Raw genomic sequence first — 24,640 nt, 5'->3', positions numbered from 1 at the left:
TTTTTCGAGCTATACTAAATATATCAAATATAAAAATAAATGTGGAAAATTTTTTATGTGGAAAACTTATGAAACGAGATGAACTATATTTCTGTTGCATGAAACCTCTTAGAAAAGATTATTAAAAACTGATTTACGGATTTATCCTCGAAGATAAGCGTTCCTCGTGAAACGTGATACCGTCAGTAAGTTTATATTGATGTTCTCGACATAACTCTACGTTTATGGTCTCTGTATATAATATGCGATGCACGTGGTCGCGCGCGCGATAATCAGCTGTCACTGGCTATCACGTGCGCCACACGTGACAGAGATGTGCCCGCCATCTTGCGACAAGGACGCCGGCACGACATTGCCGACGGCACGATATTTGATAACAGTGTGAGAATTTCGGTCACGCGGCGGTAGTTGCATTTGTGATGTACATCGTTCAGCTGATCGAAGTACCTACGTTATATACTTTTTATCCGTAGGAGTGTGCATGTTGTCGTTCTTAACGACTAATTGTGGCAATTTACATCGTTTCTGGCGACAATAATAGTGGACCACGTCGGCAGCGTCGAATGCTCGAAGAACACGACGACATTCGCAAACGTATTAACATCATATATATTAGAAATTGCGACCTGTACTTTCGCTTATCCGGGGACGGGTACTGCCGGATGACAGAACGAGAGACGATAATTGAGCCGGCGCTGGTACGTACTGGTAATCACATTATTACCCTCGTATCACCGTGGGAGCTCTGCTTTAGAACTCTGTATTAGCAGCAGTTTAACGAGCAGCAGTAAAAAACACCGGCTGTAGTAAATGTTTATTTTATTTTCTAAGTTTCGTTAAAAACATTTGAATCATTTGATCAAGATTTTCATCACTAAATTTTTATTCTTTTAACATCTTTTATAATGCGCTGTATTTTTATTAAAAACGAAACAGATTATTTTTATGAGTTTAATATTTTTTTTTTTTTTTATTGAAATAAATGGAATATATAATACCAAATATACACTTCATCAATGTGTTTAATGCATGTTTTATGAGTAAAATTATTCTCATTTTACTATTTTAAATAACATTTTGTAAACATTTATAATATTTTGAGAGCAACATTTTAAGACTGCGTTATTTAAATATAAAAATATTCAAATCTAAAATGTTTTAATGGATAAAATCACCAAATTAATCTGTGCATTTTATAAAAAATTTTATTATCGCAAAAACTGCAATGTGAATAGTATTCAAAGTCAGCTTATGAGAGAAACTAAAATTTCTGATATTTTTTGCGCCATTAAATATGCGAACGTATAAGTACATCACTGCGATGTTTAAGAATATAAACTGGGTCACTTATATGTACGCGATTAGCAGCAACCAATAGGTCGTTATTTCAAATTATTTAAATATTCCAAAAGAAATAGGACAAACTTATTCTGTATACATTTTTCTTACTAAATCTTGTTTTAAGTTTAAAATTAATTTCAAGTTTTTTTTAATTATCTTAATTTGAATAATCTCAATTATATATGCAATATTATGATTTGGAGAATATCTACTCTCACACTTACATAAACACTAATAAATTTTTCTATTTCTCTCAAAATAAATCTATAATTTATCTCTCATTGTCCAAAATTATTTTTAGACTTCGAAAGAGATAAATAAATATAAAAGAAAAATAAGTTAAATAAAACAAAAAATATATATCTCGTATAAATATTTGATATTTATATACGTGATATGTATATACATTTTCATGATACGAAGCATGGAAGTGGAAATGGTTTCTATATTGTAAGTTTAAAGTTACGCGATTAAACAAAGAAATACATAAACAGAAAACGAAATTAAAACCGCTGACTTGAAAGTTACATTCGGGCAATAGAGAATTAATATATTAAGCTTTGTTTATTTATCGCTGCTATTTACAATTAACATCTGCTTGTTAACATGTGCCGAATGCTGATGCATGAATTTCGCACTTGCAATATAATTATTCGGAATTTCCCTACGCAAGGAATATAACGTTTTCATTTACGATACTAATTTGCATGCATTATGATTGTGTCGCATTCATAATGCTATCTACATAACGCGAGGAAATTGGATATAACGCATTCATAAACTCGCAGGTTAAACGTGATCTATTGACTTTCATCAGCAGATATCAACGAATCAGATGAACCAAGTTGTATATATTTATTGCAATTTTTTGCTCTCTGTATTTTATATACACACAATATATATATATATATATATATATATATATATATATATATATATATATCCTAATATTATTAAATACTACCAACCTGTGTGTATTGACAATACCTAAATGCATTGTTCTTGCAGACTTACTGTTGCTCGAATGTTTTATTTAATCACTTAGTGCATCTTTGAAATTATCTATAATTAAATGAAATTAGATACAAGACTTTCTTTCTCAAGCATGAAAGAAAATATTTTTCCTCTATTAGTTATAATAGGTATAGAATTGCATGAGAATTTTAAGACATTTCTACGGAGAAAACGCAGGAGTCTTGAATTAATTTTCCTTTCTTTTATATATTTCAGTGTGCATTTAGTCAAATTTATTAAGACACCATATCGCGAATTGGGAAACATGTACGACATATTACAATGGCTCGATCATGGCTAGGATGTCTTCTCAGCATTTTAATACCATCTGTTGTCTTTTATTTGTACCTGTTATTAAACGGTAAAATTGTGTGTGGCGTTATTATCGATCTCTCTTTAGCATTGAGAATATTAGGACATTGTTTGTAGTTCCCTCTGCGGAGATAGGAAAGTCGAACATTGGAGGAAAGTGGCGGTCATTGTCGGTAGAAGTAGAGAGATCGAATTTGCGGGAAGAATATCACTCTCTCGAAGGATCGCAATTGATAAATAATTTCGAGGTATGTTTGTGTAAACTTTATTTCTATTAGCATTCACCAGCATCTCGACGAATTGATATTCTATATTTTCAAGGTGAAATGCGACACGATTCACTTAGCTATGGTGTGCGCCGGTTACAATTCAACATTTGCTCTTGTAACTGTGGTGAAATCTATTCTGTTTTATCGTACGAATCCGTTACATTTTCATTTGCTCGTCGACGAAATTGCGAGGAGAACACTTTCAACTGTGTTCCAAACGTGGGATTTGCCGCATGGTTTGTACGCTTTTACGGCAAAACGCTCACCTCTTTGTGACGTACATATATGAAACTAGAGAAACCTAATTTTTATCCATGTCTGTGCGTGACACAGAGAGAGAGAGAGAGAGAAAAAGAAGGCGGAATATATAAAAACATGAACAAAAGATACTTTTTTTTCATGTAAATGTAAAATTTATTTAATCAAATCTGTTAAATTTTCAGCATACAGATTATATACGAAAAGTTTGATTAAAAGCGAAATTTTTGAAGAGTTTACGTTCTTTAAGACATAAGTTTTCATAGATGCGTGTTTCTTTTACTATGCGAGCGAAATCACGCGAATGTTTCTCTCTTTCTTCGTTTGATCGTTCTTGACGCGATTATTTTAGTGAATGTCACGTTCTATGGAGCCGAGATATGGATGCCAAAGGTCTCGTGGATACCCAACACACATTATTCCGGGGTTTATGGTCTCTTGAAGTTGATACTACCGGATGTGATGCGAGAGGACAAAGTACTCGTGTTGGATACTGACGTGACCGTCATGAGCGACGTGTACACACTGTGGAAAATGTTCGAGAGCTTCTCAGCCGTTCAGACCATAGGCTTGATCGAAAATCAGAGCAATTGGTACGTAAAGGCGTTGTCGTACGGTCAACGGCCGTGGCCCGCTTTAGGTCGAGGATTTAATACCGGTGTCATGCTGATGCATCTGCGGCGACTGCGCGACAGAAAATTTGGGAGCTTATGGCAGAGTGTTACCAAGCGCGTGTTAGGATATATTCCAGAGACTAGCCTAGCCGATCAAGACGTGATAAACGCCGTGATCAACGAGCAACCAAATATCGTACATCAGATAGAGTGTACCTGGAATATACAATTGAGCGATCACACGATAAGTGACACGTGTTATCGCGATACCAATCGTATAAACGTACGTTTCTCCACCAATAACTTCTTCGTTCCATCGATCTACTTGACCGAATATATCGTTTATTTTTTAGATTCTTCATTGGAATTCTCCGCGAAAACAAAATGTTCATAATAAGCACGTTAATGAATTTCGAAAACTGCATCGCATCTTTCTCGAGATGGATGGTAATCTGTTGCGAAAACGCTTATTCGGCTGTGATAAGCACGAGAGTGTACTTCCAGTAAGTTGAGAGTCTAAAATATCTTGATATTTTTATAAATTTAATTTTTTTATTGCGACTGCACAATTTTTATCGCCCACGTACATTTTAGTACAACGAATCAAGCCCCTGTCGAGAATTCGAGAAAGGTGCTGCTATTTTATATCGCACGTATCCCTTTTTACTGGAATACGAATACAACGTGTACTCGTCGACAGATGTTGCTTTAGTCACACAATGTAGCGTCGAAAGGATACCGCTTTTGGAAACGTTGGCAAAACACTGGCCGGGAACTATAAGCGTCGCGCTTTATCTGACTGATGCGGAGGTTCAGTATTTCCTGAACTTTGTGCGAAGTTCGACAGACTTACGAACAAGAAGGAACATCGCCTATCACGTCGTGTACAAAGACGGGGTGCGTTGTGCAGTGCACGACTTTTTAATTTTAAAAGAGCTAAAAATAAATGAATTTATTGTTAAAACGCACAGTAAAATTGATATGATTTTTTCCAGTGATGTTAAAGTAAATTTAATTATTTTTAAAAAATATAATTCACTAAAAATTAAAACAACACTTTATATAAAGCTACATTCATTATTAGTATTAAATGTAACATGATTTATCGCATGAATATTAAGTCTATAGATGATGCTAAGAGAAAATTTAATTATTTATTACAACATATTCCAATAAAAATTCTCTTTTACATTTGTGAAATTATTACTTTTCGACCAGGAATTATACCCTATTAATTACTTAAGGAATACTGCGATATCGTACGTATCGACCCCGTTCATTTTTCAACTCGATGTCGACTTTTTACCGCAATTTGGACTGTATGAGAATCTCATGAGCAATATAAATCGATTAAATATCAATGAATCGGATAAAATAGCTCTTATCGTGCCAGCATTTGAGACTGAGCGATATAGGTAATTTTTCATTGTCGTAATGTCGAAATAGATTGTTTCATAAATGCAAGCCGCGCCTTTCTTCTTTTCTCTTATAGATTTACGTTCCCCTCTAATAAAGAAGAACTGCTAAAATTTCTCAAACGTGGTGTCATAATCACATTTCGATATCATGTCTGGACACAAGGACACGCTCCAACAAATTACAGCTTTTGGCGCAATAGCTTGGAACCTTACGAAGTGCGTATGAGATCCATATAATTGGGAAAGATGTTTATCGGTGATACTGGATTCTGGGGAATGTTCTTTTTATATATTATTAAATACACTAATAAAGATATACATATGTAATAAACGTATGCATGTAAAATAAGAAAAATATGAATTTATAATGAATGCATTGTTGTAGGTTTTATGGGAGCCGGATTTCGAACCTTACATAGTAGTTTCGAAATCCGCTCCGCGATATGACACAAGATTCGTCGGATTCGGCTGGAATAAAGTATCCTATATAACCCATTTAACGGCATTAAATTATAAGTAAGCCGTAATAATTTTGTTCATTTAAATAATATAATATGCATCAGACAATTGATAATGTAACGGATAATTTAAATTGCAAATTATAGGTATATAGTTTTACACGACACCTTTATTATCCATCGGCCTCATGCCCCCAGCTTGGACATTGGTAAATTTAGAACAGATCTTGTTTATCGAAGGTAATACATATATATATATATATATATATATATATATATATACATCTTAAAAATTGGATAAAATTGTATTAAAATAAAGCAGCTAGATATCTATTTTTTATTCAACGATCCATCGGATTTTTATTTTATGTTACAGATGTCTTAAAAAACTGAAGGATAAATTTGTCGAAGAATTGATAGCGAAATATGGCCAGACTGCATTATCGAAATTAAAGAAAGAAACCAAAGAAGAGAAAGTTTAAGAGATATTTTAAAATTTTAATGTTTTTTTTTTTATTTTATATATAACGAAATGATAAGAGATAAAAATATATTATATTTTTATCCAATATAAAAAATATAAGTATGTAATTATTTTCTTAACAAAAATATACATTTTTTTAAATAAACTACCTCGCTCTCATTTATTTATTAATCACAAAATTAACAACAATTAAAAGGGTTTAATAAATGGCAAGTGAAAGAAAAAATATATCAGATTATTTGGGATTGGGAAGTATTTATTAAAATTTAATCCATATATTTAGTGGAGTGTACAGAGTGGTGCTTTTAGTACATTATTGTAATATATATTACAATCACACTAAATATTTCATTTATAAAATATGTATAATATTTACAGCGCCACAGTATGTTAATACATTGTACATACAAATCATACTCGGCCGAAATTTTATACTGAACCACTGTAAATTGAAACGTTCATTAGAAGGCAAGGTATCTTCTTCAAAAATAATTACAGTAATGACGACAATAAAATAGCGACGTTAGTAATTGCATAATAGCGCAAATATAATAATCGCAGCCATATCTAAAAAACATAGTGATTTTAAAAAAGTAGTAATAATAAGAAAGTAATAATGATAATAATAATAATAATACAAATAGTAAGAATATTAATAAAAATAACGGTAAAAATATTCCGTTAACAATCGTGAAGTTTTCTTTTTTGCGCGCGATCGTCGATACTTCTAACCCATGTAGAATCTGACAGAAATGCGGATGTATGTATGTTACATTTCAGAGAGATTATTATCTACAACATGACACGCAAATATAAATCATTTACATTCACATTATCATTGTAACTCTTATCTTGATAGAAATTTTTTTCAAACCTCCTATATCTTTTATCTCCCTCACAATCGTACATAACTCTTGTTATGCGAGATACGAAATATATAAATTGTGTTAATGAAATGTTATTTTGCCTTTTGATTCATGATTTCTAGAGAAATGTACATACTCGTTGAGTATGAGCCAGTCAAATACAATTCTTATGTGATATTATAGTTCAACATGTCTTAACAAAATTATTGTACACACATACATATATTGAAAATGTAATTTGCATTTCGCAAACTTTACTCATTCCAAGTATGCGTGTTATATTTATATCTCATTGAGATTTAGCGCCGTTGAATATAGCAATTAGGCAGCTTTAACGATCATTCGTGCGTAATGAACAGAACTTAAATTAAGAAATAAAAATTAACAAGAAACGATTGTATTTTGTAATGAATCATTATAGAAGCAAACGAACACAGTTTCAGAGTTTATTCGAGTCTCTGGCATTCGGTGATAACACTTTATGTCTTTTTACGCGTTTTTTAATTATATAAATGTATATATATATAATATAAATATATATATATATATATATATATATATATTGATAAATTATATATTTCCTAGAAAAAAAAAGTTTTACATAGTATATAACGCGCTCTAATATTAATTTAGGCAAAATTTATGACAGCATTGCAATTATTTATGTGCTTTCGTAAATACAATTCTTCTCTTATCGAGAAATAACGAAAAGATTGCGTCGACAGAATCCCGGTGTAAAACCAGAAGATATTACGCTCTAATTCTAAGAATGTCAGTCTTGAGAGACGAATAATTAAATCAACTACCGAATACTTTTACATAAAATTAATACTTTTATATAAAATTAACATATATTAAAGAATTTATTTGACAAAAATCTAGTTTAAAATGCTTTATCATAGTAAATGCAAAAAATTTATTCCAAATATCTCCATTTACTTGGGTTAGGAATGTACGTGCATATTTTTCATTTTAAAAAAACAATCTGCCTTTTTCTAAACAAATAATCAATTTCTTAGAAAGAAACAAAATTGCATAGGTATTGCTTAAATATATGTAATATTATACATAGTATACAATCGTAGGATACAAAATTATTCTTACGGAATGTTGCATAAATGCAGAAACGCTAAGTATTCGGTATAGTAAATCGTTTTAAGTCTATACGAATGCTTTCACTGAACTGTACTCTAAAAAATATGCGCATTTTATAAAAAGTGTTCTACTTAGATCCACATAAATAACTGGTTGGAATATTGTAAGTAAAATTGGACCGGTCTACTGGACGGTACCTTCGATTGAAACCGCTCATTGGCAGAGTAAAGTGTCATATAATAAAATCAATATGCACATAAGCACATATATCTATTGAACGAATTGAAAGCGAAATCTGATCTTTTTAAAATCTTACGAAATATATCTAATTCACAACGTTATTAAAATTAATTTGAATAATTTGAATCATTAAAACTATTTATTAATTTGAGTAATCACGGTTATATTTTGAAATTATATAAATAATATATATATATATATATATTATATATATATATATATATATTAATAATACAATTTGTATATGAATATGTTAATATCATTAAAATGACGCCACTAATAATTTCGATAAATATATCAAACTAAATTTGTGCGTAACATGTACAAATAGCAGCCTAAACGAGTTTGTTTGTGTCAGTCAGTAAATTATCCGATTTTCATGTAAATTAGCATTACACTTCACGAGCACGTACAAATCGAAGGGTATTGGAAGCGAGGAGTGTGCGTGTGCATATTTGAAATATCACGCAAACAATGTGGCAGTTGGATAGATAATTGAGCGCTGAGAATTCGCGATATACATATATCGCATTATCACGAAATCGTTAAAGGACCTCTGTGTAAGGTGTCTGTTCGTGCGAAGTCACATTCTTAATTTTATTCCTGATTATACATCAACCTTAGTAATATGTTGACTTTTAATTCAATAGAAATCGCGATGAAATAAAAATCTTTAAAAAAATCACGAAAAAGCAAAATATCTTTGGCAAAAAATGCGGAAGAAAATCTGACTTTTTTTATTATTCACAAAAATAAAAAAGATTCAGGCATTCGATTATTTCGATAACATTTAAAAGATTTTATTTGAGTCTCGGTTATACGGATAAAAATCTCCAAAGAATCTTTAAGAATCTCAAATATTCCATTGTTGAGAATTAACAAATTCCTCGCTAAGAGAGAGCTTCGTACAGAAGATACATACGTATGATAGACGAGGTCGCATTTGAATAGACGGTTCGATTCCGTGATTGGTCGTTGTTGAATATTCGCAGATTCACATCGTGAGATGCATAGGTGAGACGGTTCACAATCGCGATTCAGGATAGAATTCGGCAACAATCAATAAATTATCCCGATATCGGGTACAACGTACGTACATTCGCTTCGTTAACTATCGGATGCGCGCAGCACTTTCCCATAGTGTTAAATGGAATGTGCATCGGTAGGTCTTGCAATACTCGCCAAATGCATCCCGGGGTTGCGTTCACACATATATACGGTGATATCGACAGTCGAGGGTGGTTCATACCCGCTAATCGACCTCCGGACCGAGTGAGACGTCGAGCTACGCGCGGAGAGACAATTCAAAATACAAAATTACAAAAATATACTCGTGGCGCCGTAACGACCGGACGTGCCGTCCTGGCTTCCATCGCGTATAGCATATACAATATGAACAATATGGATATAGGGTGCAGTCGAGAAAGAGAGAAAAAGAGTGTATATACATGGCATGGCACGACGGTCGGGCAGGGCGAGCCGCGACTTTGCTAGGCCGCTTAAAATACTGTCCGACGTTCTCTCCGATCGTGCGAGCTCGATTTTTTTTGTACGTCGATGCGCGATCTTCATTAAGTGAAACGGTATAGAATAGATACAAAGTACGAAAAAAGAGAGAAGGGCGCAAAAATTAACATTTCGCGCATAATTCAACGTTAATTCAATATCCGCGGAAACGGGGACGCGAAAACATCGCCGTCAGTTGGCACTAGCCCACGAAAAACTGGGAACATTACTTAAGCTATCGCGATACGTCGCGAACAAATATGCGTCGTTACAAATCATCAGGTTCGTTGCTCGTCGATCGCAGCGAAAAATCGAGACGACACGATCGCGTCGTTATTTTCTCCGTCACGTCTCACCCGAACGGTAGCCTTATTTGCGCTCGAAACTGCAATCATTGAGCGCTTTTAATACTGTTCGGCATAACGCGGGCACGAGTAAAGCTTGGTTTTTTGTATCGACGACCGTCACACACTATGCTTTTATCTCACGTTCGGGACAACTGCCATCGAGAGAGAGAGAGAGAGAGAGAGAGAGAGAGAGAGAGAGAGAGAGAGAAAGGTAACAAATAATCTTAAAAAAACAAAAACGAAACAAAATTTAAAAAAATAGAAAAAAGTTATTCTTTGAAATTAAATTCAAAATATCGCGGCATCTATACCTGGTAATATTATAAAATAAAAAATAAAAGGATTTGTCTTTGATCGATAAAATGTTAAAGAGAATATATTGTAAAATTATATAAATGCTACAAATTTATTTTTTATATATTTATATTCAAGTTTAGGTAATTTTTATTTTAAAAGAAATTAATTAGTGTCCAAAGAGTACCGCCATTATTAATGTCGAAATATTATCGCGGCAATTTTCTCATATAATTGTATAAAGAAAAAGTGACCAATCGATTTTCTAAACAGATAAAGTGTGCCGCTTCTTCGAGGTACTCCGTATATTATTGCGACACGATCCCACGTAATACATTTATGGAGAAGGATTCAACGTTGTTTTGTCTCTGTACAGTACGAGGTACGAGTCTGAGTCGTCTAAAAGACAGGATGTCGGACTGATCGAGAGCGTCCTTTGAATTCAAGTATCGTTCGACAGTAAGTCAAGTTTGTGTGCGGGATTCATCGGAAACATATCTCCCCGACTACTCGGCACTTTGTTACGGAGAACTGCCGTCCCGCGCAATCGCAACAAGTTGTATACAATCGCGTCCGAAAAATCCCTGCTAAAGCCAGAGAAATAGGACGTTAATCTCCCGGATAAAAAGGTAACAAAAGCATAAAGAGTGGGTAGCTCGTCGGCGATAAATTCGCAGTTAAAGAACGTTCTCTACCTACCTACGCTTACCCAGGTGAAATATCACCTACGAGTGAAGTAGTGGTCTTTGTGCTTGTGTGTAAGCACGTAAGCACTCCTTATCACGATGTATAGCAAGTTGATGTCTCGCGCGAAAACGGAAACGGCAAATTGACAGAATTAACCCATGGAAGATAATGGAAGCGAGTGGGAACTGTATCTGTATTCATATCGTGGAAATCGCAATTGTAGAAAAAAGAAAGAAAATAAAAAAGGCGAGACAAGCTCGAATGAGTTCCCCGTCAAAAAGGCATTAACTTCAACGAAAGAAAAATGCGCTGGCTGTGTGTGCACGCGCGACAATCGCTTCGACAAGTCACATGTTTTCTAGTTTCAAGAAGGGACGATTTATCGACCATCAGGTATTCGGGACCATAAGTCCGTTCGTTCGTCGATGATATATAGCTCGCATGGACGTTCTACTTCGCGATATATTGTCGTCGATGGTAGAATTGCAGCGATCGCGCGTATCTCAAAATGGTGACGCGTTGAATTCCCCGTTTACGACACGTCGTAATATCCCCCCATCTTTTTAAATCATGTCCACCTAACATTTATCCGCATTCGGCGATGTTCCTCTTGATTCGCGATCGGCGAATCGCACACGTTCGCTCCGGTCAATGAGTCCTCGCGCAGTATGGATATAATGCGCGATGCTGCAATTGTTAACAATTGAACTCTGTTACTGTTGCTAATTGAAACGCGCGTCCAATTAATTTGGAGTTTGGAAATAAATTTGAGTCGATAGCGGAGTATATATACATTAAACTGGTCATTTTTGGTGTTATCTAATTATAGTTAGCATGATTGTAGTAGCGAAGATCAATTGGACAGCGATGCTAAATTAACCGCATTTCCAGAATATGTTGTTATTCTGATCATTCGTTTATTCCGACGATAATTGATTATACGAATTCCATTCTATCTCACGATATCTGTAGTTGCTGTTAGCGTCAATAGAAATAGACGTTACCTACCGTTTTTTTTGGTTGCAACACCGTCTTATCTTACTTCATAATACATTTGTTCTTATAAGCTCAAACACGTGTTCGAGTGTCATCGCACTTACATCTACTTTAGGTTTATACATTCTTGTAATAAAGATTTATCCGTTTAACATAATACAAAATGGCACCGTTATATAGTACTGTTACGTTACATACTGCGTTAACGATATCTGTCGATATCTTCTCCGATTTTAATACACATGTTTTTTTACGCATATTAAAATACATTAAATAGATTAAAATCTCGTAACGATAGATTAACAAAATATTGCAGTTTCCGATTATGCAAAGTATGTACGGAGGTTAATATCAATTTGCTGCTATGCATAAATATCGCAAGTGATATTTTTCAACGATTAAAGATATCGTTAACAGAGTACGGTATATCTCTACGAATATTCGGTGTAACGATGCTCTTACAGAGGGAAAAGGACATAGATCGTTACACCATTCGATGTAAACTGCTTTGAGAGTGTGTCGCATGGGAATGCAACGGTCTTACTATAATTCAATACAAGCGTCAGAATTTCGACATTAAAAAAGAAACGCGACAGGATGACATATAACAGCTATATAATTTCTTAACAGCGTTAAATTCTCATTACGTTTTTCGAATAAATGTAACATGTGCAAAACGTTTCTTTGCCGGAATCTTAACACTTCCATTTATATTGTACATGTGAATCGTCGTATCGAAACGATCGCGATTTTCCATTGAAGATAGAAGACGCGTTCACTGATTTCGCTCTTGACAGAACGATTTGTGTTCAGCACTTGCAGCAGTTGCTTCCTGTTTCGCATAAATTTCATACAAAACGTGAACAGGTTTCGCCTGCCTTATCGACTAAACCGGCAACAATGTGTCCGGGACATTATTCACTTTATCACGTGATCACCTTACCGCGCGTAGCTAGCGTCAAATAAGAAGCTAAAGGAACTCGACAAAAAAAAAAAGAAAAAAAGAAAATAATAATAACATAAGACACAAGGAACGAAAAATCACCCATCGATAACCGTTTAAATGGTGATTCGTACGGATCACACGATTGGGTTTGGGTATTTCGGATTCTATGCAGCATTCAATAAATAATTTACAGGAAAGATAAAAGGAAAGAATGATTTACAGGAAGGAAACAGATGACACAATTGTTCGTGTATTCTTAACATCATCGTCAGTGATTTCGGCAAGCCACGTTGTTATCTTCCCGAAATCGTCTCATGTCTCGTTCATTCCAGATGACTGCGACTCACCGAGCGAAATGGAAGTTTTACGCGCGCGAAACGCGCGTTTCGAAAGGCACTACCGGTTTATTGTAAATGTGGTCGCACGCTCTCCATCATGGCGTACTACGACCAATCGTCCTCATTGCGGACGATATCCGTGATATCATACTTCCGTGCCGTCTTCTCCCTCGTCCTCATACAACGTCGGCCCGTTGGCGGATTTCTTCTTAGGTTTCGGCGGCGGTCTAGGCGGCACTTTCCTGCCAAGAGTATTGCTGGCGCTAGCTTGTTGCTGCTGCGTCAACAGCGAATGACCGCCGTTCATACTCTCGTCCGAGAGCTTGATCGGCCATTCGGCCGCGCCTTCCGGAGCCGCCCGGTCCAACGGACTGCCAAGCAGGATGTTCGGCGTGCTGCGCTGAATCGTACCGTAGTGTGAGCCACCCGGCGTCATTGGAAGCGGTCGACCTCGCATCGATACTAGTTCCGGACTCTTGTTCAACGACAACATTGAACTGCCGTCTGCCGTAGTGCGCAGCCCCAGATTGTCGTATACCGGTTCGAGGATATCGGTGGGTGACGTTGGAGGTCCGCTGCTCCAACTAGGAGCTCGTGGTCGACGCGGGATAGTTACGTAACCGTGACGTGGCAACACCGGTGCTATCGATGACGAAGACGACGGTCCGAGGCCGTATGGTGTTGCGCTGCGACTGTGTGGCAACGTCTTGAAGGCGGCTGGATGGTACTGATTGGGCGGTGACGAACCATATGATGATGAGGCCGCCGCCACTGCCGCCGTCGTTGTTGTCGTCGCGTGCTGATTAGGCAGACGCGTGTTGTCAGGCGCCGTCGACGTCTGGCTAGTCGGTGATGAGCCACGACCGCCGGAGAAGGCCAGCAGATCTGGTGGATATTGTCGATGGTAACTGGCACCTCCGCGCGGCAACGTGCCGCCGGTACCGCCGCCTCCGTCGAGTTCCGGAGTAGCCAGTTCATGCTCCCTCTCGTCGTCGCCTACCCTGTCGACGACACCGCTCCCGACAGCGTCAACTGTGTGAACATGAACAAAAGAGAAGGACGAACGTTAAAAAAGAAAATCTAACAGTAAGAAGAGAAAAAAAATGGGGGAAGAAAAAAAATTATCCACCGAAGGTCTGCGAGACGCAGATGCGCGCGGCAAGGTAGCATCGCCAGAACATTGTTTATTGTTAGTAATATTCGGACACGAAAAGTGGCATGACATTATCCTTGACGAACGCGAATGAGTACTTTTAAATCGGATTAGTCGCGATATGATCGCAATCGAGAACGCGCTTTATTAATTTCGACATTAATTTAAGTCGAAAAATGCAACTACGTTGCATAAGCATCGTTGGTCAAGCGTAACGTTCAGTGATATATCGTATCATTCTGAGGGTCGTATGACATTCATAAACTTCGAAGATTTTACAAGATTCAAATCTCTCACGTTATTATCGTGCAACTTGTATCTTTTTACAGTGTTTTGAACGATAATCTTCGATATCGTTAATATATCTTTGACATTTTAATATCGCATACAATTATCTGCATAATTTTTCGTCGAAAAATATTTTTATTAACCATACTCGCATTATGAGATACGCAAAACAATCTTGATGAACCTTATTGTCGTCATTACTTGTGCAATTATACCGTTTCAACTATTTACTATGCAATTCATAATTAACATTCTCGCGAATATTATATAGAATATTATAAAGAAATTAAACAAATTTGCCCTCTGCTCTTTTTCATATCTATAAAAAATATTTCTAGACAACAATGATGTTAATAGCTGAACGCGGATGACGAATGCCTTCGTGCTGTGTCACAGCACGATGTTATATTCAGAAATGCTCAGTGTATCATAAACGTCCCTAACGGATCTTCATTAGTCTCCTAGCTGCCATTTGGCGAATTCTCCTTACCTTAAGATCGATGGCACCTGATTAAACAGTCGGACAATTCGCGCATTACGGTTCGCGCGCTCGACACGAAACAAATCGATTTATAATTACACATACACACATACGTACAAACACGCACACGTCATTTGTACATTATATAAGCGACGTATATCGTCTCTCATCTTCTCGTGTTGAAAGAATATTACTTCAATGAAACGATCGATGTTATTACGCGAGCCATTAAAATCTCATATTGCCTGATAATTTTCGATTTTCAATCAATGTGAACGCGCGCGCGTTTCGAGACTTATCAAGTCTAATGTAAGATAATCTCTCGCTAGCATCTGGCCACGCACTGTTTAGCACTAGTAATATAGGCTGTGTACTGACCGAATACGGAGTCGTTGTCGAGCAACGTACGATTCAGCTCCGTCATCTCCGTGCCGTGCGACGTCACCGATGGTGCCTCGTAACGTCTCGGTGGCTTCACCACTGGATTGATAGTGGTGATTAGGGATTTTTCCTGCTCGCCGAGGCCGTGATGTTCCAAGGACGCCGCCTCGAGACCTTTCTCGTCGTGCCTGGTCCGGCGACGTCGGCAGTAGCATACGCAGAGCACTATTGCGACGATCAGCAAGCATAGCGCGGTGACGCCGAGCCCTATAGCGAGTGGTAGGCTGATAAAATTGTCCCTGCTACCCAGTGCGTCGCCCACGATGAGCAGAGTGACATTCTTCTCGGCTTCGCCGCCCAGGCTTTTTGCGTGGCAAACGTAATCGCCCTTGTCAGAGGGCGTCGCATCAAAAATGGTGAGATTTAGCCAATCGTGGCTTGTTGAAAACACGTAACCTCTGTCGCTATTCGGGCGTTTAGAGACGTTGTCTAAGATACGAGTACGATGCGCCCATGATAGCTGAAACAAATAATCGTATGTGATATATTTTATATTTTATATTGCGAGTGATGGTAAAAAATTAAATGTACAAGAATCGCTAAATAAAATTGCGTCAAACTATAGATTCTTAGAGCGGAGCAAAATTTACGATTAGTTTAACATTCTTCGACGGCGTCTACTCGAAAGTGTAATTACCTGGGGACGCGGGATACCCGTTGCTCTGCACGAAAAGGTCACATCTCCTCTGCCCATCTCGATTTTGGGTGACGGGCCGATGGTGATGATTTTTGGTCTGCACGCGAACTCATCGCTGGTAACTTCGTCCCACATCTTACCAGCCATGTTGGGCGGTTGCTGGCAAGTGGTTGGCTTTGTGTATAACTTTCGTTCGATCGTCCAGTCACGAAACCTTTTGAGATGGCAGTTACAATTCCATGGATTATTCTGAAGTTCGAGGCTACCGAGTTTAGGAAGACTCTCGAAGTTCTGCAGTTGCAGAGTACTAAAGTTATTCCCATCAAGCGCGAGGGAGTTCAAAATCGGTAGATTGCGGAATGTCTTCTCCTCGATGCGCTCCAGTCTGTTCTCCGACAACGCCACTTTTTGCAGGTGGGTGAGATTGAAAAACAGACCGTTTTCCAACACCCTCAATCGATTCTGATTGAGTAACAACACACGCAATCGTTGAGTCTCGTAGAAAATGCCTGGCTGTAAATTACGGATTTTGTTGCCTGACAGATCGATCTCGATGATGATCTTCAAGCCATTGAAAGCTCCCGTGTCAATTGATTCGATTCCACATTCGCGTAGCACTAATTTATGCAGATTCACTAGGGAGACGCGACTGAAAGCGTCACGTTCGAGAAGACTGAAGTGATTGCCGCTAAGATCGAGATTTTGAATCTCCGGCGAGAGAAGATCCGGCACTTCCTCGAGATTTTGCTTAGTGCACTCGGCGGTCTTTTTGCCGGACACCCATTTGCACTTGCAAGAGACTTTCATCGACTCGCATTGCATCCAGTCCTCTTTGCCTTGACATAGGGCGATCATAAACGCTGCACAGAGCAACCACTGGCCTGTCGTCCTCGGTCCCATCTTGAGGAATCCTATTAACAGCAGAAACGTGCGATGACGTTAGAACGTGACTGCGAGACCACTGTAGAACTTATTTAAGTTAAACAGAGTTGTATATGACGAAACGACGAGTTTCATCTTATGCAATATTACATCAAGATAATATAATAGATACAGTATATTATATATATATATATATATATATATATATATATATATATTTTCTTTTTTTTTTTGCTACGATTTAATATTCGTCAACGCGGGTGATTAGTTTTGAGTTTCACGCGTATTTATCATTATTGATACTTGAACATGGATGTAGATCATTGTTTAATTATACGATCGAATAATCATATTACATACGTATATGCAGCAGGAATTAATTATTACCGAATAATATGCGGGTGCTTAATAATTTTGAATAATTTGTATGCGATACAAATATCCACGCTATTTGACACTTTTGGTTAATATACGTTGGAATAATTGTTCGTTCCGAGCAAATTATGTGGTTACGTAATGATTTTATGCTGATGCCGATAAACATTATCATATGTTTTTAACGCGAACGGTTGTAAATCTATTGTGCACGGTATATATAAAATAATATTATATATAAAATTATATATAATATTATTTTATAGAATGTCTGTGCTCGATTTGCAAGCCTCATTCGGATTTGTTTAACACGCTTCGATCGATATGCCTTGGATGTTAAATGCATCGTTGTTTCTTACGGCGGCATAAGTTGCTACATAGCACGAGGTTGTTCCGTGGTTCGCCATACGAGACTAAACTCGACTTTCCATGTTATCGGAGAAGTCTGATTATGTCTGAAGCAGTTTTGGTGCCATCAGAGACCTCCGGGATTTTCTTCGTCTCTACGGCCGCTCTGTCTTTCTCTCCCGTTGTATTCTCCCGAGCTTACCTTTCTTTTATTTTTTTTTGTTAGTTAATCTCGCTAATTTCTGAGCATACCGGGACACCTTACTGTCGGCAATTTAGCTTTAATACCGTTACAACACTCGTACCCTTCAACTCTGGGCGTCGCGTCGACGTGTTTCGCCAAAGTTAAATTAATACAACGCGACGACTAGAGTACGCCTCAACCCTTTTATTATCATCGTGGAGTCCGAGATTGTGCATCAAATTAGTCTTCCCGTCGACAGGCGACGAGGACAACTCATTCCGTGTCTCTCTCGAGTTAAATCAACGAGAAAGAAAAGATAGCGAAGCTACAGTAGGAATTACGTGAATCTTGATGAAAAAAATCGAAATGATACAAAACGGTTTGTAGATAGAGGATATAATACAAGTATAAAAATTCTGATCTAAATTAATTCGTTTATTTCAATTATTCTTTTATCCACTTCGTCTTTTAGATTGCGCTTCTCTGCATCATACAAAACTTTTCTAAATGTACACCTATATTATTTGGCTGAGAGAAATTAAAATGTCTTGCGAAAAAAAACGAGAACGATTATATAAATTAAATACGATTCAATTCCGTTCGAGAATTGTCAGTGAGTGTTATGGCAGATTAATTGAAATAACGTTCCCTTTTCGAAAAGTACAAAACAAACGGCGAATTAACGTCACGAAGAGGAATTTGTTCATGCCGAAGATCACACCGAGACCTGTCGGGAAACTTGTTCCGACGTGTGTGCCGTTGTAGATTTCCGCCAACTTTTCACATATACATGCTTCGCGCGGTCGACTTTACTTCCCGGTACCGCGAACTTTTTGAAGTCTCTATCCACAAAGAGCGGCCGCGGTCGCTGCACTTGCTTACAATCCTGGAACTTTATTGTCATGGCCGCGAGAGCAGTTCTTTTGAGCTCGATCGGCCAGCTCTGGGATCAGAATAAATGTGTACCGAGCGCATCGTTCTTTAAAACCTGTCACATACATATCACTTCAGCCTTTCTTCTGTCAGCGGCTTTAGATTTGAAGGTAAAACAGCGCTCTTTGAACCAGAATATACTATTCGAAATACATATATTGTTTATGGTATATGCAAAGCGTTTGCTCTTTTTCACAGAATATTTCAGAGAAAGTAGGGGTTAATATTATGCATGTAAAGCAAAGATACTAAAGGACGATACTCGTGTGATGTTATATATGTGCCGATTTTTCCTCTCTTCCGTTTTCGCGACATCGGCCCTCTCCCTCGATCCTAAGTCGTGTATCGATCGACCGCATTTGACTTGTAAATAGCTAACCAACAAGAGGACGTTAGATATGGAGAAAGTGAGAAGCTTGTATACGGATCGAAGCGGCTTTTAACCCAGATGAACAATGAACGGGCGAGACGAGTGTCCTTTGCCGGCGCGTGTATCGTGCCGGAAGGAACCTCCCACACGTCTCGTCGCAGAAATGTGGAAGTTGCTTGACGCGGACGTTTGTGCGTGTGTCCGACATGTTCGTGCGCCACGCAATAGGGAGAGAGGAAAAAACGTCGAATACAGAAAAAGAAAGAGAGGTAAAGTCGATTTTCCGCAGGGTGGAATTTCAAATTCAAACACCCCTCTATCAATCAAGAGCATTCCGTTCCCGGAGGGTTACGGCAAGTATGCCCTGTTGCTCCTACACAAATTTCATCAATCATGCGAGCCAACACACCGGAGGCGGTGGTTATCCCGTCGGATCTCTCTGCCCGTCCTATATTTTTGCGCATAAAATAAGGTTTCGCGGAAAACATGAGCGACCGATGATTGGCGGATGTAACGATCGGTATAGCATGGGAATATTAGTAGGCGGATATCGCGATATTTACAAATGACTTTTAAAAGTGCTCGTTACGATGCAGCTTTCGCTGCGAAAGCGACGTGTAAATGTGGGGGCGTTTAAAAAAAAGAAATATGTAACAAACAAATAAAAACAAAAAACGCTTGGCGTCGAGACGGAAGGAAAGCACCGCGAACCGTGCAAGATCTTTTATCACGAAGCGGCCTCGTATAAGTAGGATGCAGATTACTGTAAACGATTCGCAATCGCGTGAGTTTTTGGAAACTTCGTGTTTCCTATGCGAAAGTGTTGCTGCGATTTAATCTGTAATTTGCGAGGAACTAGAAATACGCGCAACACCTTGCCTCCGACTTACGAAAACTTTTTCCCGACGGAAACAAGGATTATTGAACGACGACGACGACGAGCCACGCGGCCGTCTTATGAGAATATCAAAGAAGTTATGGTAGACGGATTTATACGTGTTATATGTACTTCGAGATAACGCTCGAAGAGCGCGGATGAGCACGGACCCAGACTTCGACGAGAAAAACGTTCATGTATAGCGCGCTCCATTGAAACTTCTTGGAGAGTCAGTACCTCGTAGTTGGAAGCGCTTAAACGTAATAACGAAATAGAGCGAACAACTTTTTGTTAAATTACCGGGTCGTGATACAAATGGCCGTGAGGCGGGAAAGAGAATTTCGTTTTCGATGTAATCGCTCTGTACAAAGTGGATTTAAAGTTATTATTGTGACCTCCGGCTTGACTTTGTTACCAAACCTTATTTACCTAAGAATCTTAGTCCGCGGTTTGCTCATTATTATTTAAGTACGTTTTACACTTGTCTACGTTTCGAATATCTTAACAGTGAAATCTGCTACAAATATATATAGAGAGAAAGACAATAATCTTTGATGATTTTAATGAAAAAGTAGGGGATATAAAAAGAGAGAGAGAGAGAGAGAGAGAGAGAGAGAGAGAGAGAGAGAGAGAGAGAGAGAGAGAGAGAGAGAGACAGACAGACAGACAGACAGAAAAGATTTATAATAATGCACGGAATATATGTGTCAAGATAAGAATAAGGTAATGAAAATAGGAGACAAGCAAAAAACACAACATAAAAATTTTATTTTCTATATAACATTTCAAGAAAAAGACATGATTATTTTAATTCTCCTTTATTTTCACGTTTATGAATTTAATCAGCATGTTGTGTATACACGAATGACATGTAGCTAATTAATTCATCTGGAATCAATCAAAACTTCACAATTCATCGAAAACATAAATAATAAGTCGTTTCTATGTATTTATATCTGGTCGGGTTTATTTGTTTAACTGATCCAACTTTATCGCTCGAAATTAAGCAGGTTGCTGACGATCAATTCCCTCAATAAATATTGACTAAGCTAAGACCAGACAACGCATCACATGAATTATCTTATGAATATCAACGTGACGATGCGTGCAACATATATGATGATATAATAACACACGACTTTATATAATGTTTTATTGAAGACAACTGATTTTATCGTAGCCTATAATCTCGATTTGCACAAGTAAACAAATTTAGTTAATTTCATATTTAGTTAGTGTTGTGTTAGATGGGTTCCGTAAAGCGTTGTTTTCCGTGAATTATCGTGGGGTGCTGTTTTCATTATGTCGGGTCACTGTGGGACACGACGAGGGCACTATGGTAATCGACTTTCTAATTATAAACGCGGGTACTCGCGAATGAGACGCGTGAACTCTCGACCGAGGTCACTTTTTCTCGATAAGTCGTTAATAGTTAATTAGTAGAGAATAAGGACAGAGTCGTTGACCAGTTCCACCATTGACAGCCACAGAGTTAAGAATCGCGAACGGATTGTTAATTATATTTGCAGTTATTTTATCAACACGCTATTATTTGTCGAGAATAAGAATAAACTTTATATATATATATATATATATATGTGTGTGTGTGTGTGTGTGTATTGTACTCGATGTGACATATAAGAAAATTTTTATCGTCATTAATATAATAATGTTACATGCTCAAATGTAACATGCAAAAATATATCATACATTGTTTTGTAAAAATATATATTGATTTTTCTGCCATTTAGAATAAGAAATCGTACTTTAAAATACACATTAGCGATAAACGTTTATTCATCAGAGATATTGGGAAACTTATTACATCCATTATCTATATATATAAATTCATATTTACATATCTCTATGAAACGATATCTATATATGTAAGCACAAACATATAAGAAATAGTCGAGTAAAATTTCATATTGCGTAGTTAAAAAATTTTTTAAATATTCGAGCATGACACTATTACAAGTTTATAATTCTGGAATATATATATACATTACTATTAATATAATATAAACATTATATGTATATATTCAATGAATAAATCGTGTATATGTTTATATGTAATATCTTACGTTCCTTAGAACAAATTAATTTTCTATATTAATGTAGATATAATTAACGAACGGAAAATAGAATAAGAGATTGACGGAGATTGATATGCACCTGTCGCATTCACGGGCTTGATAATGTACCTTTGTGTAACAGATTCCTCATCATCTTATAAGAGCAAGTTCTGCTTATCAATACATATATATATATATATATATATATATGTATTGATAAGTATAATTGCTATCTGCGGAGAATATAATTAAAAGAAGAAGGATTAATAAGAGCGTTTTTTGATCCTCATAAGATTTTGAAAATACAATTTTTTTTTATTTTTATATGATCATTAGGAAAAATAACCGTCAGGTAAAAAAAGCTCGATCCATTAAGCAAAAATTAATTAATAGTCTAACAATAAGTATACCATTATGGTACTTAACTTTTTTCATGATTAATAAGTGAACTAATAAAATATTTTCGTTCATTATCCTGCTCTGCTATCATATTAACATCATTTTAAATTAAACGAAACATTAAATTATAACATGTATCATCTCCGAGGTGAAGGTGAATACAGTAATCATAGTAAAAAAAATAACTTTTGATTACTCCTGACATATAGATGTCCATAATATAGATGATCACCCTTAATTGTTTACAAACTTAAGCCTCTACATTACATAAAGATTGTGATCATTGAGGTTTTAATATTTAAAAATTTTTTTAAATTTTATTATTTCTTATTCATTTTGTTTTTCTATTTTTTTTTAGATTTTTTGTTTTTAAGTTTTTTTGGACATATTAAAAGTCACAATCGTAGTATTTACTATGTCTAAAAAACTTAAAAATGAAATTAAAAAGCAAAATAAAAAAATTCAATTAAAAGATTTTTTTAAGTATTAAATTTCTCTACAACGCAGTGTAGAGGCTTAAATATGCAGGCAACTAAAAATGATTACTTATTTTTCATGGGCACCCATATGTCAGGAGTAATAAAAAATTAATTTTTTAACTGGCTGTGAGATGTATTCATCTTCACCTTCGGCTTGATACATGTTGTACTTTAAAATGATGTTAATATCCTGGCAAAGCAATAATAAACAAAAATATTTTATTAGTTTATTTATTAATCTTGAAAGGAGTTAGAAACCATACCAGTGGTATGCCTAAATTATTAATTAATTTTGGCTTAATGGATCGAATTTTTGTCTTACTAATGGTTATTTCTTATGATCATACAATACAAAAAAAATTATTTTTTTTAAATACTGTAGGAAGAAAAAAAGCCCTTATTGATCCTTTTCTTTTTATTGAATATCTTCTTTATCCACTTACAAAATATACTTCTTAACAACTCCTACCGACAAAAAGGCAGAAAAAGTTTTATTTCAACTCACCTTGATCTGCAAACTTTTACTTTTAACTTTCATTTTCTTGTTTCACAAAATACGAAATGTATTTGAGATTGGATGAATTAAAAATTATTGTACTGAAAGTAACGTGAGATGTACTTCTGGAGTTGATCTTTTTCTCTTTAAGAAAAGGAACTTTATATAGTAGTCAAGAAGAGATTGTTAAAACAATTCTTTTAAAAACGGCTTAACTTTCTTTAGCCAGGTATCTCTTTGAATGTTCTGTTGAATTCTTTTCTGTCAAAGTTTAATTTGAAACATACTTGCCAAAAATAGATAATTTTGTCACAAAAATCTCGAAAATAGAAGTGTTTGATGGTCAAAGATAGAATAGTAAAAGAGAAAAGATAAAATGACTGTACAAAATCAATACGAGAAATGCGTATGCGTTGTGTGTGTGAACTATTCCCTTTTGCAAAATTACTTGTAGCATTGAAAGTCATATTCAACGCTATAGTTAAATATGACGAGGTTCATTACTCTGACAATATTTTTATTATGTGTGTGTGTATGCATATGTATACATACACACATAATAAAAATATTGTCAGAGTAATGATATATATACATATATATATATATATATATATATATATATATATATATACATATATTTATAAGTATCAAACATTTTTTTTATTAATTAAAAAATATGATGCACAATAAAGAGCGCAGCTTGATGTAACGATATTTTGCATTGTAAATACATGTATAT

At 36.1% G+C, this 24,640-nt stretch overlaps 2 protein-coding genes across 5 annotated transcripts in view; one reads left to right on the top strand and one right to left on the bottom strand.

The window, feature by feature from the left end:
• Positions 1-407: 407 nt before the first annotated feature.
• Positions 408-6,230, top strand: LOC140666607 (xylosyl- and glucuronyltransferase LARGE1). Of its 3 annotated transcripts, XM_072893972.1 has the most exons (13): positions 408-698; positions 2,350-2,483; positions 2,572-2,716; positions 2,785-2,915; positions 2,989-3,172; positions 3,547-4,091; positions 4,162-4,311; positions 4,403-4,705; positions 5,027-5,223; positions 5,301-5,442; positions 5,612-5,742; positions 5,832-5,924; positions 6,061-6,230. In XM_072893972.1, exons 3-13 carry the CDS (start codon positions 2,638-2,640, stop codon positions 6,164-6,166), a joined length of 2,061 nt encoding a protein of 686 aa, XP_072750073.1. In that variant the 5' UTR covers positions 408-698; positions 2,350-2,483; positions 2,572-2,637; the 3' UTR covers positions 6,167-6,230. The 3 variants fall into 3 exon arrangements, with proteins under 3 accessions (XP_072750073.1, XP_072750079.1, XP_072750062.1); XM_072893978.1 differs by lacking the exon at positions 2,350-2,483 and having other exon boundaries at positions 408-708; XM_072893961.1 differs by lacking the exon at positions 2,350-2,483 and having other exon boundaries at positions 409-698.
• Positions 6,231-12,100: 5,870 nt separating this feature from the next.
• Positions 12,101-24,640, bottom strand: part of Kek5 (leucine-rich repeat, immunoglobulin-like domain-containing kekkon 5 protein) — a 200,318-nt gene continuing 187,778 nt past the window's right edge. For both annotated transcript variants that reach the window (XM_072893933.1, XM_072893925.1), the window contains exons 7-9: positions 16,484-17,394; positions 15,784-16,306; positions 12,101-14,515 (exon numbers count right to left, since the gene is read on the bottom strand). In XM_072893933.1, coding sequence (XP_072750034.1) covers positions 13,629-14,515; positions 15,784-16,306; positions 16,484-17,383 — 2,310 coding nt within the window. In that variant the 5' untranslated portion in view covers positions 17,384-17,394 and the 3' untranslated portion in view covers positions 12,101-13,628. The remainder of the gene's footprint in view (positions 14,516-15,783; positions 16,307-16,483; positions 17,395-24,640) is intronic.

Source organism: Anoplolepis gracilipes, chromosome 1, assembly GCF_047496725.1.
Source record: "Anoplolepis gracilipes chromosome 1, ASM4749672v1, whole genome shotgun sequence".
In the NCBI taxonomy this organism is placed as follows: Eukaryota; Metazoa; Arthropoda; class Insecta; order Hymenoptera; family Formicidae; genus Anoplolepis; species Anoplolepis gracilipes.
Note: the sequence above shows the minus strand (reverse complement) of the source record. Positions and strands in the feature narration are given on the sequence as shown.